Genomic DNA, 16,573 nt, shown 5'->3' on the forward strand with positions numbered 1-16,573 from the left:
GAAAATAAAAATGAACACTCATTCAAGGTCACCAGGGAATAGCCAACTGTCACGCAGTTTAGTGAAATGGAATTGAATAACTAGGGATTTTATACTTCCCAGTTACCCTAGATAAGCTGATCCTATTGGTTTTGATGCTTCATTGTCAGGAAACAAAAAATAAAATAATGCACAGCAAGGAAAGAACACTAAATATAGCCATAATGTTAGATGTGTTAGAGGGTGGATGGTAGGGATATTTCATTCCAAAGAGCATGCCCAAAACAACAGCAAAATGTCATCTAGTTATTATACACATTCAAATGATAGACGTTAATAGAACACAAATGAAAATGCCAAGTCAAAGGTATGTTTTGTAATGATGTTGTCCTATTTGTTCTAAATATTGTGGTTCAGTATTTGGTGATCCATCTTAATCAATGAAATAAGCAGGTATTTAGTTACTAATTGCAGCATCCATGAATTAAAATGAAGATCAGAAAACTTGATGTTCATTGACCTCTGATCCTTAGAGTGAATCCTTTACATAGAGTAAATTAATAGTAATTCATTGGTTGACTTATAAAGCTCTAAACCCCAAAAGAATTATATCTTCTTATTTTACCTAAGACAAACTTGATATCTTTCTCTGAACAATAGCACTTTTTATGCCTAAAGAGAGAGTTCTTTCTTTCTTTTTTTTTTTGCTCCTCCTTTATTCAGCTGAGGTGAGACTCTACTTAGGTCATTTCTCTTAGAGAATGTAAAAATTATAGATAATTTAAGAAAAAAGGGCTCCTACACTTCTGTCTTGTTTTTAATTGTGGCACAGGGAGACTGAGGCTCAGTGGTTCAGTAGTTTTATCAAAGATCAGTTGACTATGTTTATGAAAATCTTTCCCTGGCTCTCTTTTTTATTTGTCACTTTTATATTATGTCATATCACCAAGACCTGTTCACTCTATATGCACAATTTCTCTTGAAGTCAAGTCAGGGGGAGGGCCTGTTGGTTCTCTTCTCTTTCAGTATTATTACTATTATGGTCTTTTTGCCATAAAAAGTTTAAAAATTTTAAAGCAGACTTCCAGTTCTTAACATAGATTTTGCCTGAATAGTATTGGGTTCAATTTGTATCTATAGACATCAAACCAAGAAACAAAGCTCAGGTGAACATTTCTTTGATTAATCAGCCTTTGGGATGGGTCAGCATCATGAACAGCCAAAGAAGCTGACAGACAGCCTGTCTTGTGGAATGAGCAGTTGAGAATGGTATTTCAGTTTAATTTCACTATACTGTTTTATAGTGATGTTTTCAGGTGACATATTTGAAATATGTTTTTTCCTCCCTGTGGGCTTTCTACATTTAACATCCATTTTACTATTTCCTGTTAGTTATTAAAAAATTAATTTGAAAGAGCTCGTGTGTGTGTGTATGTGTGTGTGTATGTGTGTGTGTATGTATGTGTGTATGTCAGTCCTGTATCTTGTATGCTGTCCTTGAGCTTTTCTGCTCAAGCCTAGTGCTCTACCATTTGAGCTTCACTTCTGGCTTATTTTTTCTTGGTAATTAATTGGAGATAAGAGACTTACAGACTTTCCTGCCCAGGCTTCATACCACAGTCCTTAGATCTCAGCTTCCTGTGTGGCTAGGATTGCAGGCATGATATACTGGTGTACCCAGCTTTTCATTTCTTTTCTTTTCTTTTTCTTTTCTCTTCTTTCTTCTCTATAATGCTAAAGATCAAATCCAGGATCTAAATACTTCACTGTATCTCTAGTTATACCTTTAGAGGATATCCCTTGGTCTTTTTTCAGGTTTTATTTTTTACAATCCTTTTATTATAGTTAAGTAGTTGTATAAACAGTTGCCATTCATCAAAGTACTTTATGAACACAGTGCATCTTGATCAATGTCACCCCTTTTCACATTCTTACTCACCTTTCCAAAACCACTTCTTTCCTTACTTATCTTAATTTTAGGTTTATAGTAGCCGAATTACTAGCAAGAGTAATAAGGAAAGATTAAATCAGTAGCTTCTCTTGGTCTTTAAAAATATAAAGACATTCCCAAACTCCATGAAAGTTAAGACAAATTAAGTCCTAATTTTTCCTTTAAGTCTTTCTTCCACCTGTCATGTGTCAGGCAGAACTAGGAGTGTAGCAGTCTGCCACTGCATTTCCCTGGGCTCCCTGGGTGGCCCAGGCCCACATGGCTCTTCCAGCTGGTAATGGAATCCAGTAGGTGAGGCTATGGCTTCAGAGTCATAGCATCACATCACAGTCCCACTTACATGGAGTGGGACAACAAGTGGGCTGGAGAAAAATAAAAGGTATGGTGGTGTCTAGAATTTTGCTGTTGTGATGAAGAAAAAGATTATACACAGAACTTATAGTCAGCAATATGGAAGCACACATTCATTCTTGTATGAAAGATGGAAACAGGAAATCAATAGAATATTTCAAATTTTTATGTTTGGTTCACAGCAACATGAAAGCAAGGCCATGAATCTTAACCTTAATGTCTCTTTCTCCGGCTGTTTCATTCAATACTCCCTACAGGTTAGAACTGCTTCTGGACAGGTTTTCTCTGTTTTAAATCCATAACTCTAGTAATCATGATAGGGCTTCATACCATCTTCTCTTTGATGTTCTCTATGCTTTTCATTGTACAGACCATCACATCTTTGATGCTATTTTATTTCAATGCTTATCTCAATCATCCATAGAAAAGAGTATCTGAGATGTGCCCAGTAATTCATAGTGCTGATTATTAAGAACTTGCAAAAGAGAAATGACTCTGAATTGACATATGCTAGTCATTTTGCTGTTTTACAGGGATAACATAATAGCTAAGTTTCAGAGTTAGAATGACCCATGCAATTCTTACAGAGCATTGGAAATAGCAGATATTGGTGCAGTAACCCGGGAAATTCTCCAGAATGGTGAACAAGTGCCCCTTGGATCAAAAGAGAAAGAGGAGATATGGGAGTAAGTTAACACCCTTGGGGAAAGGAGACAACAATTGCAGTCAGAAGCACTGCAGATGTGTGGCAGAGCTCTTGTTTAGACAGGAATAAAGCAGAGTTGATATGGAGGTGGCACACTAGTAAATCCATTGCAAAGAGGGATGGTGTTGAGATCCTTTGGGTCAACCAGAGGTTTAAGTTTAAAGTTCTGTAAAATGCAGATCAGGTATATGAAGAGTTGCATGCGGGCCAACTCCTCTCCTGCACAAATCCGTTTTCCTAAAACAAAAATAAAATAATGTTGTGACACCTACTATTTAACTCACTATGAGAAACACTACATTTGTAAAGAGACATGAGAAAAGGATTGTTCTTTGATGATTTATTGGATGCATGACTGGGAAGATGGAAGGATAAGGTACATGGGCAAATGGCCAAATGATGGGTCGATTGATTATGCTATAATACCATGTGATCTTACCCAGTATATCAATCAACATTATTTATTATTATATATGAGGCTCATACGAATATTTTAAATTTTTTCACACTAAAATTGCCATTTTGAGCTGAGTGCTGGTGTTCATATCTATCACCCCAGCTACTCAGGAAGCTGAGATCTGAGGATCATAGTTCAAAGCCAGCTGGGGCAGGAGAGTACATGAGACCCTTATCTCCAAGAAACTACTCAGAAAAAGCCAGAAGTGGTTCTGTGACTCAATTGGTAGAGTGTTAGACTGAAGTAAAAGAAGCTCAGGGAAAATGCCCAGGCCCTGAGTTTAATCCCCTGGAGTGGCAAAAAATATGCTGTTTTAAAATAATTTTCAATAGTTCTTTTTGGGGCTAGGAAAGTGGCTCAGTGGTAGAGTGCTTGCCTTGTAAGCCTGAGACCCTGGGTTCGATTCCTCAGCACCACATAAGCAAAAAAAAAAAAAAAAAAAAAAAAAAAAAAAAAAAAAAAAAGAGCTGGAAGTGGTGTTGTGGCTCAAATGGTAGAGTGCTAGCCTTGAGCTGAAGAGCTGAGGGACAGCGCCCAGGCCCAGAGTTCAGGCCTCACGACTGGACCTCCCTCCAAAAAATGAAAAAAAAAATAGTTCTTTTTTCTTCTGTGTACCAGTACTGGGGCTTGAACTCAGAGCCTTGTGATCTTGCTTAGATTTTTCTCTCAAGGCTGGCACTCTACGATTTGAGCCACATTTCCACTTCTAGCATTTTGGTGGTTAATTAGAAATAAAAGCCTCTTGGATTTGTTTGCCTGGTCTGGCTTAAACGGTGATGTTCAGAAAGAACTTGCCTTTCAGAGTAGCTAGGATTTATAGCATGAACCACTAGTGTCTGGCCAAATTTCCTTCTATGTTCTTCTTGAAACATATCTATATTGCTTGTGTTTGCAATTTCCAATGAACTGTTCTACAGTTCCTTTCTCTATTAGTTACACCTTTTATTCACTTTCTAATTAACATAATTTTATCTATCTGATATACACCATTAATTTCCAAGTATTATATCATGCTATCTCTATTGGCTAAGATATACTTTTCTTACATCACATTTAAGACATAGGTCACACTTAATTTTTTCTTGTCACTCTCTGATACCTTCAAACAAAAAATAGTTGCCCCATTTGGTGTCATATTCATATTTTTAGTGAAGTACTGATCACCTGGAGTAATCAAATTTCTTAACTTTTTTCTTTTTCCCTTGTGTAGTAATGTGAATTCTTACAGAGAGATATCTGCCTTAGTGATCATGGCAACCACAGTGACAGATAAAAAGCATATCTTCAAATCAGAGTTATCAGGCTAGGAAGGTGGCTCAGTGGTAGAGTGCTTGCCTTGCATTCATGAGGCCCTGGGTTCGATTCCTCAGAACCACATAAGCAAAAAGAAAAAAGCCAGAAGTGGCGCTGTGGCTCAAGTGGTAGAGCGCTAGCCTTGAGCTGAAGAGCTGAGGGACAGCGCCCAGGCCCAGAGTTCAGGCCCCACGACCAGACCCAAAAAAATAAATAAAAAAAATCAGAGTTATCAAGAGCCAGAGGTAAGACTCAAGTGGCAGAGCATCAGCCTAAAGCCTGAGGTTCTGAGTTCAATTACCAGTACTGATAAAAATAAAATAAAAAGTAGAAAAATCAGTGAAGGAAGTCAGTTTGTAGACCCAGCACACACTGAAGGTACAAGCATATAATATCTAAGATAGCTGACCAAGGTGCTCTGTAATCATTGCAGGGTATAAGCCATAATCCTAATATATCCATAATCTCATGGTTATTTGGCAGGATTTCTAACATCTTAACTAGGAGCAAATGTCCTGCTTCTCTGACTCTTTATTTCCTTAGAAACTCGCTGTCTGTCTTTACCTCTTTCCATTTACTCTGCCTCAATTTTGATACAACTTAAGTACCTTTTTAAAGGCTAGACTGTTCCTTGCTCCATTTCATTGTTCATAGTGAATTATGGGAGAAAAAGAGGCTAGAGATTCTCCTCCAGTAGCCTGTACATCTGTAATCTGTATGTCAGTGATTTGGTTCTATTAGACTAAAATGAAGCATTTACTCTCCTTTCCTAATTGGATATTCAGTCATTTGCTGACTTTGTTTTTTGTATGTTTGGATTTCAATCTCCTCCCTGATGAGGGTGACCATCATGATACAGAACTTCCTCAGTGAAGATACAGAGTCATATCACTTTTTTCCTGGTGTGTGAGGAACTTTTTTGTGTGTGAGGAACTTTAAAATAGTTTTTTGCTTTGTTTTGTTTTTGCTGGCCCTGGGGCTTGAACTCAGGGCCTGGGCTCTGTCCCTGAGCCTCTTTATAGCTCTACCACTTGACCCACGGTGCCACTTCTGGATTTTTCTACTTATGTGGTACTGAGGAATCTACCCTGAGCTTCATGCATGCTTAGGCAAGCATTCTGTCACTAAACCACATCCCCAGCCCTTCAATAAATTTTAACTTCTAGGGAAATATTTCCATTACCTCTGTGATGCCTCAGAAGAATGCAAACAACCTGCACTGTATCTTTCTCAGTTTGTAAGAAATAGTCAACAATCTAAATGCATCCTATTGTAGCCACCATTAAGACTCCACACTGAGGAGTATGAGTGTGTAGGCTTTGGGCTTTACAAGTGGTGTTTTGACTTAGGGAAAAAAAGCAAGTCTTCCAACTCTAGAAGAGATGCCACATAAGTTACAACAGATCACCACTATAAGCTGTTTTCTCCCCTGGAGCAGTCTTAAAATTAATTTATCGTACCTGTTGAGAAAGGCATGAAGTAGTCACTTTTCTTGAAGTTGCCACCCTCATCTAGAAAGTGGCCAGGGTTGAAGTCATTTGGGTTGGAGAATTCCTTGTTGTCATACAACACAGATGTCAGAGATGTTATTATGGCTGTGCCCTAGAAACAGCACATAAAGATGAGCCATGTTATACAGAAATGAAGGAGCAGAAAATTACAGTGGAAATCACATGTGGATTCCACAGTGGAATCACAGTGGAATCCACCTGTTCTTGGGCTATAAAAGGGAAAACAAGGCCAGAGTAGATCTGTGGCATTTCCGAGAAGACAGATCATGTGACCAGTAGGGATGAAGTTTGAGGCAGTGGTAGTTATCTTGTTGACACAACCTGCAATAGCTTTGAACTACTGATTGTTTGGGCATTTGACATCGAAAAGACTGAATCTCTTCTTATTATCAAGCTTGGACATTTGTTTCTGTCTCTATTTCTTGTTCCAATTGATCACTTCCTTTTCCATGTAATTCAGGTGGATTGTGGTTTTTAAGGGAAGATTCTATTTGAATGTCCATAGTATCTGTTCACCTCACTTCTTATTAATAAATATTTGATTAGATTAGTAATGTGATCTTCTGGAGGGAAAACACAAAACCATAAACAAAGAAATATACAATTAATCTATAACATTGCTATGCAGTTTGTCTTCATTTGGACATAGAGGAGTTCTTTGTAATTATTATTTTATATGGTATTAATATTGGTTTTAATCAAGTACACATAAAACCCAGTTCCAAGGATGGAAAGAGCTAGCAGATATCTACTTATTAAGTGAGGAGAGTACAAAAACAATGACAGAAAGGTCATTTTTGTCTCAACTTCACCCATGTGATTCAGTCACCTGCATAGAACACAAGTAGTTTTCATTAAAAGAACCTGATCTGGAATCTAACTAATTGACAATACTGGCACAAAGTCACTCTGAGGAGCATTTCACATGACCGTTGGCTGGATTCTCTGTTAATATTATTATACTGAAAGGAAACAAAGAAAGGACTTGTTCCTGCTTATGAAGACAAGATATTTACGCTAATCCAAATGCGATAATAAAAGCTTAATATGTGCTTTAAGTAAGGAAATAGATGCAGAGAATAGATTTGAGAAAATTGTGTGCATTTTTATAACCAAATTCATAGAAGAGGAAAAAGTTCCCTACCTGATGAAGGATATTTACTAAAAATCAATTGAAGGCATCATTCTTGGGAGTGAGGAAGCCTCCTGACTTCCCTTGTGAGAAAGAAGAATTCCCACTACCACCAGTCTTTCCAGCACTGTCCTGGACATGCTAGCAGGTACAGTAAAGTGTTTAAAAGAAGTGAAAAATCTGGCACTGATGGCTCATTCCTGTCATTCTAGCTACTCACCATTACCCCTTTCCAGTTACACATCAATCTATTGATATCCATGCAAAAAAATTCCCATAACAGTGTTTACAAGATTAACAAACTGAACATGTATCATTCCCTTGGAATCACAAACCTATGAATAGCCAAACAATTTCAAAGATGTAGAACAAAGTCAGAAGACACATAGTGCCAGACAATGAGACCTGTGTCCAAGTTTAACAACCCCAAACTGGAAGCAGCTGCAAAATCTATCAAGCTGATACTTGTAGGAGTTTTATATTTACTCCTCTTCTGTTTGCAGAGAATTGAGATTATTCTATCAACCTGGGAACATGAAGAGCACTGAGGTACAGCATAGACAAAATCTGCTTACTTTGGGAATGATGTAGCCTCTGAACTTAATGTCACGGGTCACTGCGTGGGGCAGGTTGTTGGGTACGAGATCAATGTATCTCTGGATCTCATGCAGCACAGCATCTGTGTAGGGCATGTGGCTCCTGTCCTGCATGCAGGGGATCCGGTGCCTGCCAATCACTTGATCGATCTCTTCCTGGACTTTAGCTGGCAAGATACAAGCAAGAAATGACTAACAGAAATACAATATATACTTGTCATCAATTTGGGTTGCTTAAAGAATGATGAAGGTGATCCAACATTATTACAAATATAAATGACTCTGATAGGGTATATTTACACAAGTGAAGCAAGTTGTCATAAGCATTGATCACTCATCTACTAAACAGACATTGTGATATATCATTTTCCACTGTGACTTAGCATTCATGGATATGATTTCAATAGAAGTAATTAAATGCTTTAAGAACAATCATGTGAAATGCTGGTGGTTTACATCTATAATCTTTGCTACTCAGGAGACTGAGAACTCAGGAGAGAGGTTCAAATGCAGCCTGAGTAGACAAATCCAAGAGACTCTTATCTACAGTTAAGTAGCAAAAAAACTGGAAGGGGCATAATTCAATTGGTAGAGTACCAGATATGAGCACAAAAGCTGATCAAGAGCACAGGCCCTGGGTCCAAGCTCAATTACTGACACTAAATAAATAATACATAAATAGAATCAATACTTATTTTAGTGAAAAATGTATAAGTGTCACAGAAAGACAAACTAAAATTATATGCTAAATTAATCAAAACAACACCTGAAAAAGCATGTCTTTTCGGTGCCCTGATCTTACTGTCTTGCCTAGTCTGCTGTTTTCCCAAAACTGGTTTCACCCTGCTCAATTGCCCAGTCATTCCTTGTCCACTGTAGCTGTGGTCCATACAATATCTGTGCTCAACCTGAATGTGACAGAATGCCTGCTTAGCAAGTGTGCGACCCTGAATTCAAACCCCAGCATCACCAAAAGCAAAGAAGTAGAAAGAATAAAAATGAATTTCTGTATCCTTATTTAAACAATTTGTTTTTTCCCATTCCCCTCCCCAAATTATACCAACATCAAATACAATGAAAACAGGGTTTATACGGTGGGGGAGGGACATACAAAGCAACAAAAAAAAATAATCTTATAAATGTGTTAGAAACAATAGCAAGAAAGAAAACCATTTGTGTCCTTATCTTGGGGTTCATTTTACCTAACATCAACTTATCTGACCGTTTCTGCTGGTCTCAGACATATACTAGTTATTGCGAATAAGGGAAACCATGGGACCTATGTTTCTTTGGGCCTGGCTGACTTCAACAAACAAGCTGAAATGTGCTGAAAAGAACAATCTTCTCAATATCCTTCTGGAAGTCACTTAACTCTCATGTGAGGACATACCTGCAATGTGTGGGTGCTTCATCAGGAGCAGCAGAGCATACCTCAGGGTGGTGCCGGTGGTCTCTGTGCCAGCTGCAAACAGATCAGCAGCGCAGATTACCAAGTTTTCATAAGTAAATTCTGACTGTTTATTGTCCTTTTCCTAGAAATACATGGATGAAATTATTCCACAAATGGCTTACCAATAGAAAATAGAATAAATAAAAGGCAAAAAAGCAACAGCAGACACTAGCAAGAAGAGGAGATAAGTAACAAATATAAGACAGAACAGGAAGTATGACAAGATGCTTGTCACTAAAATGGTAGACAGAGCAAAGGCAGAGAAGAAGCAGAATCTATTTGAAGATATAATGGCTGAAAAGTTTCCAATTCAAGGAAAGTCATGAATGAAATTCATGTAGCAAATTCAATGAGAGTCAAGAAATAAAGCAAAAGAGATTCATGCCACAACATATTTTAATCCATCTGCTGGGAATTAAGGACTAACCAACAATTGAAAGCAGCAAGAGAGAAGCAATTCCTCACACAGTACCCTCAATATGAGTAGTAGCTCACTTTCCTTTAGAAACTGTGGAAGTCAGCAAGTGTTATTATAATATATTTAAAATGCAGACAGGAAAAGATGTTGTATTTTATAACATTTGGAAATGGTTTCTATTTGGCCTACTCTGTACAATCAGTTTCTCCTCAGGGAGACCATTTTTATGTAAAGAAAGGAAGTATGTTTTATCATTGAACAGATTAATTTATGTTTTTCAGGATGCCTGATATAGAATCACATTCATAATAAGTACTTGAAGTGCTTTCATTCCTTTTTGGGCTGAGCCTGTGAGTGTCTCTAGTAATCACAGAGGAATCCAGTGAACCACAGAACTCCCAAGCAATCAAAGGACTACATTCATGTAAGCATTTTACCTGCTTCATATGTATCAGGAAACAGTCAATGAAGTCCCGAGGGTTGTTCACATCCAGAGATTTTTCGTGTTCTTTCACTTTTTCCATAACAAAATTTATAATATAGTTGGCATTTTTAAGAAGTTTTTTATGACTTCCTGGTAGATAATCAATAAGAGCAGGAAATCTATTGTATACCTACAACAAAGAACAATAATTTATATAATGAAGTGTAGAGTTCACACATATGTATATATATAATGTATATATATATATTATATGTATGTGTATGATAAATATGAAAAAATATACACACATACATATTATATAGATTTAATAATATATAAACAAACTGATATGGCATGGTTAGAATTCATTTCATATGAATAAAATATGCCTGCTTCAAGATATTTTATTGTACATATGTAATAATTATCTATACAGGTTGGAAAACCTGTAGGAGAAAGGAGATAAACATTTTTAAGATTCATATACCTTTTGTGTACACATTCACTCATGTACACATTTACTCAAATTTTAAATTAATTTTTCCCCTCCCAATCTAGCATGACATGACTTATTTAATTCACATTTTATATATGGTAGCTAATGATGAAACAAAAGAAAGAAAGAAGGAAGGAAGGAAGGAAGGAAGGAAGGAAGGAAGGAAGAAAGAAAGAAAGAAAGAAAGAAAGAAAGAAAGAAAGAAAGAAAGAAAGAAAGAAAGGAAAAAGAGAAAGAAAGAAGTTAGTTTGAAGGGAAAAGAGATTCTGGCTTCACCTGAATCCACGGTGAGCTCAGAATTTTGAGGTTTTCGTTGAATTTTTCCATTAACTTAAGGAATTTCTGGTCTTTATAATCAAACCGATTCTGGAAAACAATGGAACAGATCAAATTGCAGGGAGCACAGCCCAGAATGAAGGTGGGATTGCAGGGTGCGCCTGGAAAATAGAAAACACTTTTAAAATGGCATTAAAATATATATGCCAGACACTTTGCCTTTGTTAGCAGGTAAGTAATTTGAATAATTTTAGGTGTTCTGTTCCCTACACATTTCCTTTTATAGCAAATAACTTAGCATATATAAAGCAGCTGGTCACATTGAACCCAATCTGCAGTTGGACATTATAATCTAGCTAACTAAATAATGGAGATTCACATATTCATTTCATATTCACTAACGTTTGCTTAGACCTATTTGACATCAAATGCTTGCAATTTTGAAGGAAAAAAGACTTCGAATAACAGATAATGTATGCCTTCAGAGCAAGTCTCCTCAATCTGTCAGGCATGTAGAAAAAGCATCATTAAAAGGGATGGTAATAAATTAGTGGGTACCAGGAACTTTTTATGTATAAATAATGATTAAAATAATCTTTCTTTAAATAATAAAGAGTGAGAAAGAGTGGGTTAACTTATGAGTTGGAGGAAAAGCAGAACACAACTAAATGATGAGTTGAAAGAATAATGTCAAGAGCAGGAAACCTAAAATGAAATTTTTGGTGTAAGCAAATAATTGTTGTTTATTGGTCATGGGGCCTGAACTGTGGGCCTGAGCACTGTCCCTTATCTCTTCAGCTCAGGGCTAGTGCTCTACCACTTGTGCCACAGCACCATTTCCTGCTTTTTCTGCTTATGAGGAATTGAACCCAGGGCCTCATGCATGCAAGGCAAAGACTCTACCACTGAGCCACCTTCCTAGCCCAGCAAATAAGTGTTTTTTACTCACATATCCACCCAACGTAAAGGAAACAAAAGAAGACATAAAAATTGGTGGCGGAGTGTGGTGGTTCATACCCCTAATCTATAAGAGTCAAAAGTAGGGGAATAACAGTCCAAGGCTAGCCTGGGAGAAAGCAAGAGCCTATGTGAACAAGAATTAAAGAAAGATCTAGTGGAATGGTTTAAGTGTTAGAGAACCTCCTTGAAAGCTGAGGCCATGAGGTCAACCCCAGTACTGATGAAAAGAAGCAAAGAAGCAAGCATGCAAGCAAGACAGACACAAAGAAAGAGAGAGTGGGGGGGAGGGAGGGAAGGAGGGAGGGAGGGAATGAGAATGAGGGAGAGAGAAGAGAGAGAGAGAGAGAAAGAAAGAAAGAAAGGCAGAAAGAAGGAAAGAAAGAAAGAAAGAAAGAAAGAAAGAAAGAAAGAAAGAAAGAAAGAAAGAAAGAAAGAAAGAAAGAAAGAAAAGAAAGAAAGACAGGAGAGATGGAGGGAAGGAAGGAAGAAAGGAATAAGGAAGGAAGGAAGGGAGGGAAAGAAAAAAGAGAAAGAAAGAAGGAAAGGAGAAACAGGGGGAAGGAGGGAAGAAAGGAATGAGGAAGGAAGGAAGGAAGTGGAAGGAACTAAAGGACAAAGAAAGGGGAAGGAGGAAAGGAAGGAAGGAAGGAAGAAAGGAAGAAAAAAAGAAAGAAGGAGGAAGGATGGGAGGAATAAGGAAAGAAGAAAGGAAAATGATGGAAAGGGAAAGGAAAAGGAGGGGAATGTTTCAAATGATGTTTCAATGTTTCAAATGATGCATTTCCCTCTTGAGGGAGTAAACGCACAACATTTCCAATAAAATCCAAATATTAATTTATTAGACATAGTTGACATTTGTGGATTCTGAGATGCTGTTCTACATAGTCTTCAACTGAGTAATATGCTTCATAAAATTTGGAAGTTATACCCATCGCTTAGGCCAAGTTTACATTGCTATAACATAATAAAGAAATTAAATTCTACTCAAGGTTTCTTTTTGGCTGTAACCTCTGCAGGGAAATGGCTGGATCAATTGATCAATATGCTTTATGGGTAACAAGCTCACAAATGTACATACATATACCCTAACGAAGGGTGACATGATTTAACGTGTTCTGACTAAATAGTAGGGCCTCTGAGCTTAAGAAACTTGTTATCTTCCTGTATGCCACATTTCATAGACAGTACAGTGTTCTAATATATCAGAAAATGTATTCTTTTAGCCCAGGAGATTGAGAATAATTTGAGAAGCAAGGAGATTGTAGATTTACTTATGTATCATTTACAGTTAAGCTTTTATTTTGAGTCTTTCACTTTCTTTGGAGGAATTTCAAAACAATCATTTAGCCCAAATGAGTAATCAGATTCATTTTGAAAATGATTTACTTAGTAGGTGAGTAGAGTTGACTGTGGTAGGAAAACAATCACCATAATAGCACAATCCAAAAGAGGTCAAGCAAAATGATTTATCAGTAAGTCCAGGAGGCAGAGATAGGAGAATTGCAGTTAATAAGTAAGCACAGACAAAATGTTAATGCACTCCTATCTCAAAATCAAGTTGCACAAGATAGAGAATGTCTGCAATGCCAGTGCTCAGGAGGCTGAGGCAAGAGGACCATGGTCCCAGCCTGGCTATGGCAAAAAAACCAAAAAAACAAAAAAAAAACTCACATTTATGTGAAGGAGAAAACATTGTTCATTAGCCCAGAACATAGCCACAATATCTACATTCATAAGTTTGAGATAGAATAGGATGAACCCATGTTTGATGATCACTCTGCATGTACAGCCATGCTTGATACTCACAACCTGGATGCACAACTACTGCCTGCCATTTGACTGAAGCCTTCCTCTTCTACTAGAACTCACAACTCAGACCCAAAGTGAAAGATCTGGTTGCTCCTGAAATGTTCCCAAGGGCATCAAGAGCAAGGACAGCAATCTGTATGGGTCAGCGAGAAAGCAGCACCTACCATTGGTTTTCCTCAACTCCTCTACCAGGCAGCCAGCTTCCTCTTGAACTCTGTCCTCAATGCTCCTCTTCCCCATCCCAAAATTCCGCAGGGTCATGAGTGAGAAACGTCTCATCTCTTTCCATCTCTTTCCATTGCTGAAAATGATTCCTAGAAGCAGGAGCATCGGAAACTGAGAGGGAGATCCAAGGCCAGACAGATGAAGATGAAAACCACACATCTCTGTGTTCTTTTTCCCCAAAACCACACCCACTGCCCACTATGCAAATATGCACACTCTCAGGCACACTTACCAGGCCGTTTACTAAATTGATCTATAGCTGGAAATGTGTCTCTTCCAGAGAACTCCTCGCCATGATCAATCAGGGCTTCCTTTACAGCTTCATATCCATGAAGCACCACAGTGGGCTTCATACCAAAATACAGAGTGAACACAGGGCCATAGATTTTTGAGAACTAAAAATGAGAAGGAAAGCCCAAATAATATCAAGAAAAGTCAATATGTGGTCTATTTCAAACAGATAATATTATTGAAATGTTTATGCTCAGTCTAACACACAGAGTTTGAAATAGTTCTGAAGTTCATACATGAATGGCGAGTTTTATAGCTGCCACTTTCTGAATAGCCGGCAAAATATCAGGTACCTGCTGAGCAAGTTGGTGCACAGATTAATCTGTACATGAATAGAGTTATTGAGTGTATTCATTATGTTTTATAGTATCCAATGAATGTATTCATCATGTTTCATAGTGAATGCAGGTGAGGTCTAAGAATTCTAACTTATTTCCAATGTCCCTTGGTGAATGAATAGAAAATTAAGATTTGAACTTCTGTTCATTAAACTTTTGATGCTTGACTAATGTGTTGTTCCATACTGCTCCTTTTGAAGTGGACGCCTATATCAACACCTGCTTCAGGATGAACTGTGACACTGTGGAGAGAATGGCTCTGAAGCCCTATGAACAGTAATAACTTGCAACAACAGGTAACTTTTACTGCCTAGACAAGTTTGAAATATACCAATATAACAAACACAGGGAGCATTCCCCACCCTGGCCCCCAGCCCCCAAAGGCAGCCTCAGGACAGAAAACATCTCTTGGAAGAATAATTTCTTCCATCGTTCAGCATTCTGTGCTCCTGACAATGTCTTTGTTCAAACAGATTTAGATACCAAGTATGCTCCAACACAGTGCTTTTTTAAATTCTTTATGCTATTCCACATCTAGAGGCAATCACTTGACATTAGGCATAAGTTGACTCTTCAAAAATGTTTAACTTTGAAACAACACAACACAAAACAAAACAAAACAGGGGACCACAGACAGGATGATGCATGACTTATTAGACGAAATATCTAATCAAAACACTTTTTTGCTCTATATCTTCAGCCCCAAGTCATACAAAATTACTGTAAAATGAATAAGGGGAAACCACTCACAAATGTTGCTACTCTGTGATTTTGGTTATTAATACAAATGGCTTAAATTTTGTTCTACTGAAAAAAAAATGCATGATTCGTTCCATGATTCTTCAGCCAAGGGCAAATTGTAAAAAGTTAGTGGTGCATCAAAGTTTACAGGAAGCATAGTGCTTTGTGATTATCTACTACAGTACTGTAGCTGTATGATTTTATTTTCAGACAAGAAACTAGGGTTAACTTACCTCACTTGCAAGCTATGAGAAGAACAGCAAGCATACTCACATTGGCTAAGGAGTTTCTGATATCTTTAATGTCTATTTGCAGGAAATTTCCAGTAATTGGAAGAGGAGTGGGGCCTGGAGGGAGCCTCTTCCTCCCAGAGTTCTGTTTCCAGAGTGAAATCAGAAGCAGGCAGGAGAGACCCAGCACCAGGAACACAACTGTGTCCATTGAGGCCTTCTCTTCTTGCGGAGACAACTGTAAGCTTGCAATCTTGAGCTTTCATAACACTCTTGGCTGAGTCAACATATGCTTCTTGGGCAGAAAAATGATTAAACCAATTGGGTGAACTTTAACCTCTCAGTTGAATAGAGTTTGTCTCAATGACTGAGATAAAACAAAATACAAAATGAAACAAAGGTTATTACCTTTGTCCTTCATTCTAGGCCAAATTTGGGAGTTATGTAATCTTACTGGCTAATGTCCAGGCTTGGTCATTAAAAATATGAGCTTTTACATTGTGCAGTCATTTCTGGAAGATACTAAAGTTGATCATTTAATCAAAAAGATTGGTGCAAATTCTACATTCCCAGCTAATTTACCAGTAGGAAATTTATGACTTTGGATATTCCGTAGGCTGTATGAATTGTAACTTAAATGTTTCTTAGGCTGGGAATGTGGCTTAGTAGTAGAGTGCTTGCCTAGCATGCATGAAGCTCTGTGTTTTATTTCTCAGCACCACATAAACAGAACAAAACAGAAGTAGCACTGTGGCTCAAGTAGTAGAGTACTAGACTTGAGCAAAAAGCAGCTCAGGAACAGTGCTCAGGCCCTGAGTTCAAGCCATAGACCTGGCAAAAAAAAAGGGGGGGGACACAAGTGTTTGTTTCCTTTCTTGCTATTGTTTCTAACATCTTTATAATGTACCATGTGATTTTTTGGGTTTCTTTCTATGTTCC

General features: G+C 37.7%; 1 protein-coding gene across 2 annotated transcripts; it reads right to left on the bottom strand.

The window, feature by feature from the left end:
* Positions 1-2,431: 2,431 nt before the first annotated feature.
* Positions 2,432-15,874, bottom strand: LOC138836102 (cytochrome P450 2C5-like). Of its 2 annotated transcripts, none has more exons than XM_070034592.1 (9): positions 15,678-15,874; positions 14,267-14,429; positions 13,974-14,123; positions 11,041-11,201; positions 10,282-10,458; positions 9,367-9,508; positions 7,956-8,143; positions 6,198-6,339; positions 2,432-3,224 (listed from the first exon to the last, which is right to left on the bottom strand). In XM_070034592.1, exons 1-9 carry the CDS (start codon positions 15,843-15,845, stop codon positions 3,043-3,045), a joined length of 1,473 nt encoding a protein of 490 aa, XP_069890693.1. In that variant the 5' UTR covers positions 15,846-15,874; the 3' UTR covers positions 2,432-3,042. The 2 variants fall into 2 exon arrangements, with proteins under 2 accessions (XP_069890693.1, XP_069890694.1); XM_070034593.1 differs by having other exon boundaries at positions 15,638-15,725.
* Between the last annotated feature and the right edge of the window lie 699 nt (positions 15,875-16,573).

The sequence above is a fragment of the Dipodomys merriami genome, unplaced genomic scaffold (genome assembly GCF_024711535.1).
Source record: "Dipodomys merriami isolate MVZ:Mamm:240054 unplaced genomic scaffold, mDipMer1.0.p SCAF_249, whole genome shotgun sequence".
In the NCBI taxonomy this organism is placed as follows: Eukaryota; Metazoa; Chordata; class Mammalia; order Rodentia; family Heteromyidae; genus Dipodomys; species Dipodomys merriami.